At 43.2% G+C, this 16,957-nt stretch overlaps 1 protein-coding gene across 7 annotated transcripts; it reads left to right on the top strand.

The window, feature by feature from the left end:
* The first annotated feature begins 6,466 nt into the window (after positions 1-6,466).
* Positions 6,467-16,787, top strand: hnrnph1 (heterogeneous nuclear ribonucleoprotein H1). 7 transcript variants are annotated; one of them, XM_056250221.1, is made up of 11 exons: positions 6,467-6,670; positions 7,110-7,207; positions 7,293-7,448; positions 7,527-7,670; positions 8,964-9,102; positions 10,619-10,797; positions 13,067-13,170; positions 13,270-13,405; positions 14,975-15,052; positions 15,144-15,242; positions 16,199-16,787. In XM_056250221.1, exons 2-11 carry the CDS (start codon positions 7,123-7,125, stop codon positions 16,300-16,302), a joined length of 1,224 nt encoding a protein of 407 aa, XP_056106196.1. In that variant the 5' UTR covers positions 6,467-6,670; positions 7,110-7,122; the 3' UTR covers positions 16,303-16,787. The 7 variants fall into 7 exon arrangements, with proteins under 7 accessions (XP_056106196.1, XP_056106194.1, XP_056106198.1 ...); XM_056250219.1 differs by having other exon boundaries at positions 14,975-15,058; XM_056250223.1 differs by having other exon boundaries at positions 14,975-15,058; positions 15,144-15,246.
* Positions 16,788-16,957: the final 170 nt, after the last annotated feature.

The raw sequence follows: 16,957 nt of genomic DNA, 5'->3' as shown, positions 1-16,957 counted from the left end.
TTTATTGCCTGTGTGTGAAGGGGTTGTAATCACACATTAAAATGATCCACTTGTCGAGTCAAAACTCGACAAGTGGATCACCGGCTATTACCTCTGAAGGCCAGTATTCCTATTTCTATGTGAAGTCTCCGGGTCGGATTTACCGCGAAATCCAACGGATGTGACGTGCATGCGCGCTCCCGAGCCTCTCTCCTTATATACAGTCTATTGTAGACGGTCAGGGAGTTACGTCCGGTTAAAGGCGCACGTTTTTCGGCTTATATCTCAGTCAATCTTTGATCAATATTCCCAAGACTCTAATCGTTCGTAGTGCTGGACGGGGCCTTTCGAACGAGCCCACCCCCGAGGTCCAACTCGCCCGGCTCCCCGAGTTATAGCCGTTCGAAATCGGGGGTCCCAGCGAACGGCGATCCGGTAGGGGGCATCCCCGAGACCCGCCACTCTAGCGTTCGGGCAAGGGTTCCCCTGGGACCTCCTCCCCCGAATTTGAGCTCTCTGGGTCTTTGCGTTCCAGAGATACGAGCGATTTTCTTCTGAGATCGTGACGTCACCGGCGAACATACAGTATATGGTTCTTTTCAGCTCGACTAGATGGTCCCAACGAGCTCGGTGCTCGCCGAATCCGTCAAGTATTCGCCGAGATATTTGCGTAATAGACGGTATTGTCTATGAGTTCGAGCACGAGCGCTCTTGTAAAATTTGGTTGCAATCTGAAACATCACCACTAGAGGCCGCTAAAAGTTACGTAGAGCACCTTTAAAACAATAGGTTACTGTCGTAACCCCGGTTCTCTGAAACATCGAGTGGAGAGATCCACCTATGGGAAGGGCATCCGTACCTGACCTCTGCAGAAGCATCCAATTGCACCAAGTCTGGCAAACAGACAGAAGCGCGCAGCCAATGCCAGGTGAGGCCACACCCCCTTACCTACGGGCATATCACAGCTGGGCGCGCTGCTATTCCTCAGTAAGTATATTCGCTTCTCGTGCGGCAAGCGGGGCAAAGCTGGTGGATCTCTCCACTCGATGTTTCAGAGGGGTTACAACAGTAACCTATTGTTCTCTTTCATCATCTCGTTTCGAGATCCACCTATGGGAGAGACATGGATAGCTCCCCGATTGCCCAATACACTCACAGTGAGGTTCTGAAGGCCAGAGAAGGACGGTCACCTCAGAGAGGCGGTGCCTGACACGTCCCACAAACATGACCCTGCAAGTTTTCCGCCACGCTAACTGCTGTGGACAAGCAGGGCATGAAACATGCATGAGACACATACATGATAATGGCCCCCGCACCACCAATGCACATAGCTAAACCCAAGAAGGAATGCGAATGCTTGGTGACAGGAATGAACATGGCCAGCCGGCCCATTCACTCCTCGTTGGTTAACCAAACGGGGCTGTGGGAAAGGGCTAAGAGGACCCTACCCCTAGGACCGAGTGTGCCACCGAAGTTCTGGTGACATCCAACCGGTAGTAACGCTCAAAATTATGAGGAGAGGCCCAGCTGGCCGCGGAGCAGATGTCCTGCAGTGGCACTCCCCTGAACAAAGCCCAAGAGGCGGCTAAGCCCCTTGTGGAATGAGCTCTGATGCCCCTTGGGGCTGCACTCCCTTTGCTTCATAAGCCATAGTATAGCGTCCACAAGCCAATGTGAGAGGCATTGCTTTGAAATGGGACTCCCCTTGTGCAGGGGAGCCCTTGAAACAAAGAGCTGGTCGCTCTTGCGGAAAGCAGTGGTCCTGGTCATTATGCTTCCAGAGCACGGACGGGACACAGAGCATTCAGCCCCTGATCCTCCGGGGAGGCAAAGGGTGGAGGGTGAAAAGCGGATAGCTCCAAAACCTCCGACGTGAACGCAGGGAAGCATTTCGGCATGAAGGCCGGGTTAGGCTTAAGGAAAACCTTATCTCCACTTAGGGAGAATTTGGCGCACGAGGGGTGAACCGAGAGTGCATGTAGCTCACTGACCCGTTTAGCAGATGCCAAGGCCGAGAGCAAAGCTGTCTTGAGGGACAGCAGCTTAAGGGAAATACTCCCCAGAGGCTCAAAAGGATACAGAGACCGCGCTTCCAGCACCATGGAGAGGTCCCACTCTGGGACAGATTCAACAGATCTCCTGATGACCAGCAAAAAGCGGCGTGCACCCTCCATAAATCTGCGGGTTAGAGGGTGCTGCCTGACGGTGGAGCCCCAAAACCCACATGACAGGCTGAAATCGCAGTCAGGTAGACCTTAATAGTGGAAAAGGACCTGCCTCTTTCCATGAGGTCTTGCAGGAAACACAAAATATCAGGCACCGAGAACTGATAAGATGTGAAACCACGCCCATCATACCACCCTTCGAACACTTGCCACTTACAGCCATATAGGGATCGCGTGGAAACGGCCCTGGCCTTCTGAGTAGTGGCGATTACATGCGGCGGGAGTCCCAGTGCATTTTGGTTCGTCCTCTCACGGGCCAGGCCCAGAGAGCCACCCTGTCCGGGTGGGGGTGGTAAATCTCCCCGTTGGCTTGGGACAGTATGTCCGTGCGAGGGGGGAGGCGCCATGGCTCGGCGTATAACAGAGGGATTATCTCTGCCAGCCATGGGGCTTTGGGCCACCTGGGTGCTATCAGAATGAGAGACAGGCCGTGCTCTCTCACCCTGGCCAGTGTGAAAATTATCAGGCACAGGGGAGGAAAAGCATACAACAGCACTTTGGGCCATGGGTGGGCCAGTGCGTCTGCCCCGAGGGGCGCGTCCATGTCCTTTAGCGAGAAGAACATAGGACAATGGTGATTACCAGAAATAAAAACCATGGTTTATCAGATTGGGTGGCACCATCTGAATCGCTCCCTTGTTAGGAGAGAGGAAATTTCCTCTTTCAGAATGTGTGAGGCGTTTTCTTCTGTGTGAGAAGACAGAACGCCGTTGAAATGCGGAGGTTTTATTGCAAACTGCAGCTTGTAACCATGGGTTATAGTACGCCAAAACTCACTCGGGCGCTAAAACGGCTTGCCAAGCCGCTTTGTGACTCGCAAGCGCCCCCGCTCGGGCCCGAGCGGAGCTGTATGAGCCCAGCTGGTTCATTTGTGATGCAAAGGCGCCATCTAGTGGGAACACTAGAGGCGACATGCAAGGGTTTGGAGGGATTTTCTCTCTCTGCATTGAGAAGTTTTCTTTGCGGAGAGAGGTCTTCTCTCCAAAACGAATTCATTTGATTCGTAGCTTTGTGTGTTTTGTGTTGGGCAAACACTGGGGCCGAAGCCTTTATTGACAGAGTGAGGGAAACATAGTGTGGTGTCCACTGTGCTGAACTTTCCCTCACAAGGTGTCCCCAAAAGTGGGAAAAACACATATCTCCTGAACACATGAACTGGGCAGTCTCAAGTGCAGGCAGAAAAATAATATCCGCGGAGAGAGATTTATTTAATGCGTTTTTTTTTTTTGTTTTTTTTTTAAGTGTTATTTAGTTATGTGTGTGTTTTTTGTTGGGGAACACAGGGGCCTTACACACACAACGTCCACTAAAAACACATCGGCTGGACAGCCGCAACTGAGCTGTGTGAGCCCAGTTGGTTGATTTATGAGGCAATGGCGACCTCTTGTGGACGGACTCTGGGCGACATGCATGGGATCAGAGAGATTTGCTCTCTATGTTGCCGCTGGCAGATATATAAATCTGCACGAATTCATTTGATTCGTTTATTAAATGTGTTGTTTAGTAATGTGTGTGTTTTGTGTTGGGAAACACTGGGGCCGAAGCCTTTAATAACTGGGTGAGGGGAACCAAGTGCGTGCGGTGTGGTAACACTGCTATGTACTTTTCCTCACGACAGCCCCCTCCCCCGTAACTTGTTGTTGTGGGGGGGAGGGGGACACACACACACAACGTCCACTAACATACGGGCTGGGCAGCCACGAGAGGGGATTAACCGACCGTAGGTGGGAGACCCTGTTAGTTAACGTTACTCCCAATGGTCGAACAACAGGCAGGCCGCTTGCGTTCGGGACTGCCTTCCTAGGAAGGCATAAAATTGAAAACCTCAACACGTAATCGTAACAAATCAAGGCCCGTGAGACCGTGTTAACAGTCTAGCGGGACGCTCCAGCCGTTCAGACTGGGCGGTGGTCCCAGCGTTTACCCGTCGTACATATTCCTATCCTGGTTGGTGGCGCTCTGTGGAGCTGGCCACACAATGTTGAGACGAACGGCCGCTCGCTCACAAACTTCCAGGAGGATGGACGGAGGCAAAGCCGCGTGAACGCTAGCCTAGGGAACGCTAAAAGGACCGAGTCATCCCCGTCGCCGGAACCGACCGGTTCGTCAACGAGAGTGAGGTTTTCCCGCGAAGATGTCCTCTTCAGGGAATGCGGATTGTACTGATGTCAGCTCAAATATTTTAGAGAGGTGGCGCTCCGGGAGTCCCCCGGTAGCGCGTCATCATCACTGTGTCTCTCCTCCGAGTCAGAAAGGCCGAGCACGGCGCGCTGTGTCGTGCAACTAAAAGCCAGCTTAGTAAAAGCTACATGGGCAGCAATTACAATGACCGCAATTCCCCGGGTTCTCCAAAGCTTGAGCGTGTTAAGCCCAAGCAGACCACGCAGAACGAGAGGGTCCTTATAGCGGCGATGAGAGCACCACACGCGGCCGGGCAGGCTCGTCGTGATAGGCTGTTCCCCGGGGGAAGCGGCTGTTTAGACGGTCACATAGCCATGGGTGGGCCAGCAGTGAAGAACTCGGAAAAATCCGTGGCGGGCAGCCATGTAAAGGAGGAGCAGGTGAAGGACAGCGAGAGCTCGGGCGGCTCCGGATGCAAAAAACACAGCGGATAGGCTGAAGAAACGACTGTCACTCACGTCTGGCGGAGGCTGATCTGGCGATATGTCCTCCTGAAGACTCGAAAGTGAGCAGCGTAACGTTAATCCAACCGAACTGTGTCAATGCAGAGATCGCGAGAAGCGAATGTCAACTGAGGAATAGCAGCGCGCCCAGCTGTGATATGCCCGTAGGTAATGGGGTGTGGCCTCACCTGGCATTGGCTGCGCGCTTCTGTCTGTTAGCCAGACTTGGTGCAATTGGATGCTTCTGCAGAGGTCAGGTACGGATGCCCTTCCCATAGGTGGATCTCGAAACGAGATGATGAAAGAGAACAAATGATTGATGGCGCTACTCAAAAGGGTGTCTATCCGCATCTTCATTGACTTGCCCTGGAATTTGTATGCACTCCTGCCTCCACAGTCCCATGTGAGAGAATATTCTCAAAGGCAGGGGAAGTAGTTGCCCAAATAAAAAAAAGAAATATACTTAGCCCTCACACTGTTGAACAAGTCCTGTTCCTTAATAAAAGCTTTAATTTCTTCAATTACTTCACAGTTCACAAGCATTTTCACTACCCAGCACTTCACCATTCCACAATAGTTTTCTTTTATTTTTATTATATATGCCTATATGAGCCTTGCCTATGAACTCATAGGTTTAGGACTATGGCGAATGTATTAAGACTGCATTTGTTGAACAAAGCAGAGTTAATTTGTCCTATGTATTAATTCTTTCATAAATTAATTCATAGACTCATTTGTGCATACATTGTGTAAAGATCAACACTGACACTGATGATTTTTATTGCTTTGTGGTTTTCATAGCACAAAGTGATTTATTACATAAAACATTTTTTTTAAAACTTGGGAAAGGTAGCTTTTCCACCTTTTGACCACAAGATGTCGTTAGTGCACCGTGTTGAAAAGCTTCGAGTAATGAACCAATTTACGATACACTTGTCTTGACAGAAGACAAAGACAGAAAGTCGTTGTTCTGCACGCATCTGCAGGCAAAGGAGGACATCAACTTTCGGTGAATCGTTTCGACGTCCTGGGTAAAAACAACGTAATCGGGCGTTACGTCACTTCATTCATCCAAGTAACTAATTGATCTCTATAAACAAATACACAGGATGGCAAAAGTGTAGGCTTACTCACTTCAGGCGTCTTGTCTTTAAGCCAGGCGAGTTTTAGCACCTCGCCCATGGTGCGGACATCAACAGATTCCTAATAAATGAGCTAGAAAGAGAGGAACACAATTAAACACAAAAACTCAAAAATCAATGGTTTCTGAAACTTGCCAAAGGCAGACTGCCAGACAACTAGCCAGCCACTGACAGGTCACGTGACCTGCCAGGCTCAGACTGGCAGCTGCCAGCCAGCCACTGACAGGTCACGTGACCTGCCAGTGGCGGTGTTCCGGAAAATTCAGTTCCCCTGTTTCCCCTTCAGCGCGCATGCGCAACAGCAAGACGAAAATCATGATCTCACGTCATTATTCCGCGCAAGCTCCTAGCCATATATTGTGCATCGCGGTATTTTTACTTATTCTCCATCACAGTAATGTACATTTTACTCAGTTTGTTAGATAATTTGCAATTACTGAAAATGTTTTTGTATTTTAGAGTGCTGTAGTTTCACACTCAAACAGGAGGTGTCGCCAAACGCCTCTTTTAGTTTCGGAATCCGGTGAAGAGCGACGTTTATCTCCCGTTCATACGCGAGCACCGTTCAATTTCTCGTTTTTTATTATTCATTTACTTATTATAGACGTATATAAGAAGTGATAAAATACTTTATTTAGGGGCAGATAAATCGGATTGCTTCGGTTGAGTAGACGAAGCGTCTTTGGGAAGGTATCAGAAGGTATGTGGTTCAGCTAAGTTAGCTCGCTAAAGCTAACACTTTCGTTTCATCAGTTATGCAAAACAGTTTCCCATTTATGATGTAAATATAACTATTAACTATTATGTTATGCCTAAAAGGGTCTTATTTTGGTTTTTCGTTTTGGCTGAATATGGAATGTTTAGGTGCATGATTGATTGGTTTAGCTTTTTATTAGTTGGACCTGTGTGTGTGTGTGTGTGTGTGTGTGTTTGTGTGTTTTGAATAAACTATATGGGTGTTTTTGACTGAGCATTTTGCTTTATATGTTGTATGTCTGGGTTGTTAACCATGCAGTGATGCTGCATTTGAGATGCATATATAACGTTAAGAAATACAGTTAATTTTAAAACGGATATTAGTCTGTATGTTATACTGTAGTGTATTATACATTCACGTATTTTATATTTTGTTTAAGCAGGGTTATTTCCAGCATGGCGGATGGAGAGGGGTTTGTGGTGCGAGTCAGAGGTTTGCCCTGGTCCTGCTCTGTTGATGAAGTTCAGAGGTTTTTCTCAGGTAAAAGAGCCTCTGCTTAAATCTCCATATTTTCTCCTTGTGGATTATTCCCTGCTTGACTAATTCTAGCTAAATTTCTTTATAGAATGCAAAATTGCGAACAATGGAACAAGCATACACTTCACATATACACGGGAAGGACGACCAAGTGGAGAGGCATTTGTCGAGTTTGAATCGGAGGAAGGTCTTAAAATCGCAGTGAAGAAAGATCGTGAAACCATGGGGCACCGTTACGTAGAAGGTAGGCAGCTCCTTTTGCCTTAGTTAGGATCCTTAATAATTCATGGCAAAATGCTGATCGATTAATGTGTGGTTTCAGTATTCAAATCCAATAGTGTTGAGATGGACTGGGTTCTGAAGCACACCGGACCGAACTGCCCAGACACAGGAGGAGACGGCCTGGTTAGGCTTCGCGGTCTGCCCTTCGGATGCAGCAAGGAGGAAATTGTCCAATTTTTTGCAGGTATGTTTGATAGGAAGTTTAAATTCCCCACTTTACACCAAATAAACAATATGCCTACATCTAAGGTGTATTTTAGCTCATTGGACCATCATTTGCACATAAATTAACCTTGAACATTAAGTACTCCGTTTTAGTCATTTAATCTTTAAAATTAGGATTAGTTGAAATTTGTATTAAATCTCCAGAATTGGATCATCCAGAAGGACCAAGATGGGTCACTTTTTATTCAGCTTTGTCCTTTAAAGGGTTAGTTCACACAAAAATTAAAATTCTGTCATTTAGTCTCTCTTATGTTGTTTCAAACCCATAAGTATTTTGTTCATCTTTGAAACCCAAATTAAGAGATTTTTAATGAAACCTGAGAGATTTCTGTTCCTCCCTTAAAAGTCTATTCACACAAAACTCTGACACTTCAAAAGGTTCATAAAGAGATCGTTAAATAAATCCAAATGAATCGAGTGGTTTAGTCCAAGTCTTCTGAAGAGACTTCGCTTTATATGATGAACAGATTCAATTTAGGCTTTTATTCACACATAAACATTGATCAGCGAATATAATCTGAAGCTCAATGGTACTTGTGAGAATGAACCTCATTGGTTCTTGCTGAAGCTCAAACGTGCTTCGTAACACGAGAATGAACCTCATTGGTTCTTGCACGTCAAGCGAACATGCTAGAGCTTCCGTTACCAAAATTGAATGCTGTAAAGATTGTTCGCTGATCAATGTTTATATGTGATTAAAATCCTGAATTAAATCTGTTCATCATATAAAGCAATCACGTCTCTTCTGAAGACTTGGATTAAACAGATTTATTCAAATGGATTTATTTTAAGACCTAGATTTTGAGAACAAAAGTCTTCTGGGTTTGAAACGTCATGAGGGTTAGTAAATGATGACAGAAATTTCCTTTTTGAATGAACTATCCCTTTAATGTAATTATCAGAAATTGTACTTAAAAAATTTTTTTAAATTGCCTCAGCCCTTTTGTAGTTTTTAGTTACCTAAAAAAGGTGGACAACAATCTAGGCATTTATTGGGGCTTTCCAAACAAACAGAGATGGGTTGAGACAGACTCTCAATAGGCATTTGATTTAAGTGACCCTTTTTTCTTTTTCTTGCACCAAATTATCCATAAGTTGTGCCAGAAAAGGTATTGCGGCCCCATTTGGTATGTTTATTTAGTATCATTTCTCATTTGACATAAAGAGAAACCCATAGAGTAATATAAAGTCTTGTTAATGGGCTTGTGACTTAATTTGTCCCCCACTGGGGTTATCTGTCCTTGGGTTGAAGGGTTGGAAATCGTGCCAAATGGGATAACATTGCCGGTGGACTTCCAGGGGAGGAGTACGGGGGAGGCCTTCGTGCAGTTTGCTTCACAGGATATAGCCGAAAAGGCTCTAAAGAAACACAAGGAAAGAATAGGGCACAGGTGGGGATGGCTGGTTGGTTGCCTGGATACGTTGCTTTTCTTATGGTGTTCACCTCATTAAATCATCCACTGCAGAAATGACAACACATGACCACAGATGATTTGATGACAAACGAGAAAAAAACAAAAAACAAGGAAAATGAAGCCCAGCTGTTTATTCGTTTTTAGTGCTGAGTGAACCATTGAGCTGCGCTGTGTAGATTTAAAGAGGAAAAGAGCTTAGTAGATATTTAAACTTTTTGACAAGCTGGTGAATTTGCATTTTGGGTTGTAATGGACAGTCAGCCAGACTCATTAAAAGTGCGGCCACATTAGCAAAATTTTACAGGCAAAAAGGTACATTGTATATTGTCAATTGCTCGCACTGAAGTTACTTTCAACCCGAGCAGCTTTTTCTGTTGGTCAGTTCCCGATTGGGTAGATAGATTCCTGTTGAAATGATTTGATTTCGCCTGTGAAAATTTTGCTGATCGACGCAAATTGTGACTTTACTTTAAGCCGGGCGTACACGGTATGATTTTTATCGTTAATAATCGTTGATGCTTGAATGGTCACGGAATTGTGTGAGAGGAATTAAGAGCTGAGCAGAGTAGTTTGCGGGCACCTCCCAATAATTTTTAAACCTGTTCACATAGGTTGTCAACTATATAGCATAGCATCTATGAATATTAATATAGCCCTGTGGCTGCAACTCTACAGCACGCATACACTGACACACACTCTAGTTGTTTTGGAATTGATGTGCTGTTCTTTGCTTTTCACCAAATCATTTGCACGCTCGTCTTTTTATTTTCTTTCTTTTTTTCGATCCAAAGCTATAACAGCAACATTGAAAGCAGTCTCCGTGTTTAGAGCGAAAGCTCATGTGATTGCCGTGCCGCGTACCAGCTGCTTCGACACGATTATCAGGTTAACTGACTCGTAACGTGTTCAATGGTGTGTCTGAACTCACACAGTGTACGCCCGCCCTTAGTACGCCAGAATTGGGGCTTTTGAGATGTTTGGCATCAGCCCTCCCTGCTTGACCGATAGTCACATGGCCACTCAGCACTAAGCCTAATGCAATAGGAATCTGTCGGTGTTTCTACCATTTTGAAGACTTCAGATCATGAGGACCCAGTTAAACAGGTAATACAAAGTTAACCCTAACTGTCTGAAGTGCTTTGCTAGCAGAGAACGAAAGCAGCGTGTCAGTCCAATGAGACGACACCACACCTTCGGGTGACCATAAGAAAAGTTCTTCATAATGAAGGGTTGAATGAAACTAAATAAATAAGGGTGCTTTATTTCTTTTGTCTCTCTGTCTCTTTTTTATTTATTTTTTTCGGAAACTGTTACGTAAAGTCACTGAACGGAGACGCTGACTGTTAATTAGTGTCATCCCAGAGTCATTCTAACTAAGGGTGTTTGTTCATTAGACCTGTTTTCAGACAGCTCTTATTTATACTGCACGCAGGAATGCTCTTGTCTTCTGCCGATAGACCCTGGTGCCATCACTCTGTCTTTATGTCCTTAGGTATATAGAGATCTTCAAGAGCAGCCGTGCGGAAGTGCGCACACATTATGAACCGCAGCGTAAGGTCATGGGCATCCAGAGACCGGGCCCCTACGACAGGCCGGGAGGAGGCCGCGGCTACAACAGCATGGGAAGAGGAGTCTCCTTTGAGAGAATGAGACGTGGAGGCTACGGTGGGGGTAAATTATTTTTGGTGCTTATCAACATTATGCCACAAATGCTAATGATAGAGCGTAATAATGTGTGGCATCGTGAGAGGTACGGTATCACCAAAGTGTGGGTTGGTTCACAAATCGAGTCCAGGCAGAGATCAAGTCACTGGTTTCTTTCAATAAATCAACTCAAAACTCCAAAGCGTTCTTTTTATAACCCAAAACACTCTTCCAGCTTCACTTTATGCTCTCTAACAAAAAACAGCCAGTCTCTCTGTTCTCATTAACAGCTTTTCTCCTTCACCAGATGGAAATGGATAAATACTCTAAATGTTCCGATCCAATCTGACTTGTAATGCTGCCCGAATCATACACTGTTCCTTCGTTGGCCAGAGGAGAACTGGCCCTCTGACTGAGTCTGGTTTCTCCCAAGGTTTTTTTCTCCATTCTGTCACCTGATGGAGTTTTGGTTCCTTGCCACTGTTGCTTTGGCTTTTGGCTTGCTTAGTTGGGGACATTTAATATTCAACAATATTATTGATCTGCCTTACTTAAGGTGGACGTTGATGCAATTTTCTTCTAGAAACAAACTTTGTTGTATTATTTTCATGTTATCACTGTGAAGCTGCTTTGATACAATCTGTATTGTAAAAAGCGCTATATAAATAAAGGTGACTTGACTTGACTTGACTTCACTCACAACAGATGTGTCCCCACAGCTGAGGAACCTGGTAACTGTAGTCCGGGATGAGGTGGCCATCTTTGTTTGTAGTCTCCATGCTGTAACCACCTAGATGGCACATACCTTGCCTCTATGACATACCCTCTCACGATGCCACAAATGTTTAACCTGGAACATTGATTTGATATATTGACCTACTGTACAAAAGTTTGGGTTTGGTAAGATTTTTTTATATATATATATATATATATAAATATAATCACCTTATTATATATGTTGTATAGTTACAACATAATAGTTAAAGGCACAATATGTAAGATTTTTGGATTCAAATATCCAAAAACTACTAGAACAGTGTTATATATTATGTTGACTTGTGTACTTCTATTCCAAATGTTTCCAACAATGTTTAAATCCAGAGAAATGAACTATTTTAACTAGTGTAACGGTCCGTGTCATTACATCGCCTGTCAATGACGTCATATCCGCGTTACCCTCGGTTTGCGGTTTTACTTCCGTAGAAACCCCAAAGATGGTTTAATATTATGTGTTTTATTAGACAGGTGAGCAACTGTTTGGATACCTTTATCAGCAGAAAACTATTTTTAGATCGTTCAACACGGTTAGTCTTATTGTTTAAATCTCTTGTTTTGTACCATGCCTCAGAGACAACGCTATTTTGTCAAGGGGCTAACATGGCATAATCAGAAAGAGCTTTATTTGTAGTAACAGTAATAAGTAGTAGTAATAATTTCTCCACCATACAATATTTAAAAATTAATTGCTTCCCATTTAGCAACACAAGTCATCTAGCTTCATTAATATGATATTGTAATATCGATCTAGCTTACGACAATGTGCAACAAATGCAACGCATATAACATAACTTTAAACACACAAATGTGTTTTAGTATGATTGTTCTGACCAAGTAAAACAGCGCTGCGTTACCCCACAATTTTAATTTGTTAAGTAAGGTGACCTGTGTGAGTAGTAATTAAGTACTAATGGCTGTTTCATGAAATAAAATGTAAATTTAAGTGATCAAATGTAACTAAAAAAGTTCAAGTTCAGGGAAGATGGAGGTGGATGTTTAACGTAACTTTAATTGTAAAATAAACAAACGACAAAACACAAGGAGTGGCAGCGGCTGACTTTGGCATATAGGCATAACACAAACAGCAAGGTAAAATGTCCCAGGCTCTCGGCCCCGCCCTGCTTCATACCACCGTAACTGGGACACAGTTTAACACATTAGCTCATCCATGAACATGATTTCTGCCTGAATCCCATCGGATTGCTTTCCATTGGCTGTGGAGCTGAAGACGACAACTCCCATGATTCCACCCTTATTCACGGCGTCATCGAGCTACGCCTTTGTCATTGTTATAAATAAGCGACCTCTAGCGGTGAAACTTGCATACTATACCTGTGAAGATTGACTGCTAGGTCACTTTAGATAAGAAAGCTTTTGCCAAATGAAAAAAAATCTTTGCATCTTGCTCTATTTCAACAGCTTCCTCTTAAGATACTCATGCACAGTTAAGTAAAATAGACAGTGAAAGGTTTATCAGGATTTTTTTTTTTATTTGTTCTTTTTCTTATTTGAATCAAAGATGGTCGCTATGGAGATGGCAACTCCTCGTTTCAGAGCACAACGGGGCACTGTGTGCACATGAGAGGTCTTCCGTACAGGGCCACTGAGACAGACATATATAATGTGAGTCCTTATACTCAAATACCTGTTTATTTCTAGACTGTGTACTTAGACAGTTAACTGGATGCAATTAACAGATAGTGTCCATGTTGTCCTCTCTAGTTCTTCTCCCCACTGAACCCGGTGCGTGTTCACCTGGAGATCGGTCCTGATGGCAGAGTGACGGGCGAGGCGGATGTCGAGTTTGCCACGCATGAGGACGCTGTGGCTGCCATGTCGAAGGACAAAGCCAATATGCGTAAGTATTAGGAGAGGGAATAGCTACATTTAACACTGCAAGCCTTAGTGCTCAAGTGATTTTTTTTTACTCCCATCCAATTTCTTTGTATGGCTGTTCACATTTTTTTTTAAAGTGGACATTATCAGATTTGAGTGCGAACTTGCCACAGAACTGAAAAGTCATAGACGGTCATACGCATTTATTTATAAGGTGGTGTACCAGGGAAGCCAGCAAATTTGTGTGATGAGGATGAGGTGAAAGAGAGCAATGTTCTTCTCATATAGTATTTTCCCTCAAGTTTTGCTTATATAGAGCTGTCACTGTAATACATATGAGTATAACAGCTTCTCTGTCCCTCCACTGACTACCGTAAATCTGCTGCAAACTTCCATATTCACAGAGTGACCAAAGAACTACCAGAATGTATAATCTTTGGAGTGACTGTCATCGGTGCAGAACTGTGATGAATGTTGAGATGATTTGGCTGTTCAGACTGAGGTTGCATTTTAAAACTTCAGACCTGTATCTCATTTAGGTCCACATATATGGGACTAATATCCTGCCATGATTCAAAACTGAAAATAAAGTTCTGAAAGGTTGAAACTAAGTGTTCTCAGTAACTCAAAATCTTACCAAAAAAAAGTTTTGCATGATAGAAAAATAAGATTTGCAAGCTTGTAAAATGTACAAAAAAAATATATCTTTGCAGACATTGTTGTGTTTAAATCACCATTTACAAGGTTTCAAACCTGGAAAACAAACTAATACAGTGGGAGAACAGTGACAAAATGAAACTCTGAAAAAATGATTGCACAACACCGTAAAAAAGAGTGTTGCACTTCTGAAGAAGGAAAACTCAAAAACAAAATTATGTTTGCAGAGATTTTTTTTTTTTTTACCACTTTGCAAGCCTGCAAAACTGTTCAGGTTTCTTTATTTGTACCCGTAGGTAGATTTGTTTTGCAGTGTCAGTTATCCACACAATTTTTACGACAAACACAGACAATACACATTTGTTTTCAGAGTTTCAAAACTTTTTTTCACCTATTCGCACACCAGTTTTCAGATCACCATTTACAAGGTTTCAAACCTGGAAAACAAACTAATACAGTGGGAGAACACTGACAAATTTGAAACTCTGAAAAATTGTTTGCGCAACAATTGCAGTTCTTTTTTTGCAGTTCTGAAGAAGGAAATCTCAAAAACAACAATGTTTGCAGAGATATTTTAATTTTTTTACATTTTGTAAGCTTGCAAATCTTATTTTTCGATCTTGCAAAACTCAAAATCTTACAAAAAAAAGTTTTCGAACACTTAGTTTCAACCTTTCCGAACTTTATTTTCAGTTTTGAATCATGGCAGGATATTAATCCCATACACATATGGTGCGAATCATAATGGCAAAAAAAGATCAGAAAAAAACAGTAATGAATCTACGATCAGCTAAAGATAAAATATTGGATTTTTATTAAGTTCAGGTTTTGTTAACATGTCTTGAATGTCAGAATTCTTCTCTTGAAGCAAACACCTGAACACTTTGATAGATGATAATCTGGAGTCTAAATAATAACTCTATTTCTCATGCAGAGCACCGTTATGTGGAGCTGTTCCTAAACTCAACGGCAGGGGGCGGAAGCGGAGGATATGGTGGTCAAATGATGAGCGGTATGGGTAAGAGCTCTTCTTCACCTCTTCTTCACCAATGAGTAACTCTTACTAAGCAGCTATTAGGAGATGCGTTATTGTTGCTCTGCAGGAAACCAGTCATCATACGGACACAGCAGCCAACAGATGGGCTCTGGCTACAGCGGTGGTTATGGTAACCAGAGTGGCATGGGGGGCTACAGTGACTACAGTGAGTGTCAGCTCTTCCGTAGCTCTGCTAGCCGGTTCCATGCCAAATCCTATCGCCCTTGGACCCCTAGGGGTAGCAGTTTGTAATGCCTGATTAAAAAGCCTTTCGTGTTATCCTGTTGTAGCTGATCAGGTAAATACAATCACCATTAAACGGTACTCCAATGCCAATATTATCATTTTAATAAAGTTTGTCTGGATTTTACATTGCCTATTTAGTATCTTTCTGTTGTGCTACCTAAAATATAATGAATGTGTATCCTTCAATATCATAAAAAAAAAAAAAAAAAAAAAAAAAAAAGGTATGGTGATATTTAACACAGAGAGCACAATTCAATGAAAGTTTATGATTGCATGTAGTTTAGCTTACCAACTGAATCAAAGACAAACATTTATTTTTACCGTTTTATATATGACAGTTTGGACACAAGATGTATAATTAAAGTAAAAAATATTTATTGATGTTATGTTTTTGATGCATGTTGCTGATGATGCATTTTGGGATTAATAATTGGGTTCCAAAAGGAATTTGCAGTGAGTTCTTACAGCCAATGGTATTTTTAGGGGTCCAAGTGAGGTAGAATTTGATGCGTCACTGAAGGCCCTATCACATGACCTCCGTCAATGCATGCTATCTCTGGCACTGGATTTCGCTCAGGTCAAATGGTTTCACCTTTGACCCCACCTGACTTTTTAGAGCACAGTTATTGATTGGCAAACAGCTCACCAGGTTTCATTGCACGCATGGTGTCGGTGTAAAAAAAAAAACTTTATAATGTGAAATGCATGTTATTGCTTTGAATGTTTATGCCGTTTTTGAGACATTTTAAGCAACTTTAAATGATGAACCTGCATCGCTTGTCATGTGACTGGGCCTTGAGAATCATAGTAGAAATGCTGATTTCTTTCCACTGAGAACTCCCTGGTCCTAAAATGTGTATTTCTCCCTCCTGTCAGGTAATCAGGGCGGAATGGGCAGCAGTTACTACGGCGGAGGAAGCCGCGGATCCATGGGAATGAACGGCCTCAGCAGCGGCATGGGGGGAGGCTGGGGGATGTAGCCACCGGGGGTTTCATAGCTGGTTTATTATCTATGACAAACCTTAATTTGAACAGTGTCCTCTTTCGTTTGTTTGTTCTTTGTTCCTTGCTCCCTTCTAAGTTGTGTTTCTGAGCTTTACACAAGTAAATTTCTTTTTCCCTGTTGACATGGTTGAGGAAAATCCTTTTACTAGAGTTAGTAATGTATGTTATAAAGAGAAGCTCTTTATTTGCTGAAATGTGACACAGCCCATGTATCACACTGGAGAGGTGCCTGTAAATCTGTTTACAGTCAAGTATAAAAAGAGGTGATTTTTGTTTCCTCATTTCAGGATACTATGGGCCAACTTTATCAGAGCCTTTAGTACAGGTTGACGTCTTTGCACATGGAGGTTTCACTCTGTCAGCGAATGTAGCACATCGTATCTTAAACTTTTCGCTCCAGCAAAGGTGTTTTGCATGTACTTAATGCTTAATCCAGGCTGAAAGTTTAAAAAGATTACAAGTTTAAGGTGAAAAAAAAAAGTGTATTTTAAAGTATGGTGGGAAGTGAAGGGGTTTCATTTAGATGCATGTTACTGTTTGCATTTGGAAAAGCGTTTGCGTTTGCTTCCCCCCAAATGTATCACCTGTGACTTCAGTGTAGTGCATCAGTGGACAAATGTTTTGATTCCT

This window comes from Rhinichthys klamathensis, unplaced genomic scaffold, assembly GCF_029890125.1.
Source record: "Rhinichthys klamathensis goyatoka isolate OS25496 unplaced genomic scaffold, OSU_Roscu_1.1 h1tg000068l_1, whole genome shotgun sequence".
NCBI classification, from domain to species: domain Eukaryota; kingdom Metazoa; phylum Chordata; class Actinopteri; order Cypriniformes; family Leuciscidae; genus Rhinichthys; species Rhinichthys klamathensis.
The sequence above is the reverse complement of the archived record's forward strand: the minus strand, read 5'-3'. Positions and strand labels throughout refer to the sequence as shown.

What these genes read in the sequence shown, in the direction of transcription:
- hnrnph1 (XM_056250219.1), top strand. Translation starts at nt 7,123, where the DNA reads ATGGCGGATGGAGAGGGGTTTGTGGTGCGAGTCAGAGGTTTGCCCTGG. An exon ending in GGGGCACCGTTACGTAGAAG is followed by an intron (nt 7,449 to 7,526) that starts GTAGGCAGCTCC and finishes GTGTGGTTTCAG; the next exon opens with TATTCAAATCCAATAGTGTT. An exon ending in AATTGTCCAATTTTTTGCAG is followed by an intron (nt 7,671 to 8,963) that starts GTATGTTTGATA and finishes CTTGGGTTGAAG; the next exon opens with GGTTGGAAATCGTGCCAAAT.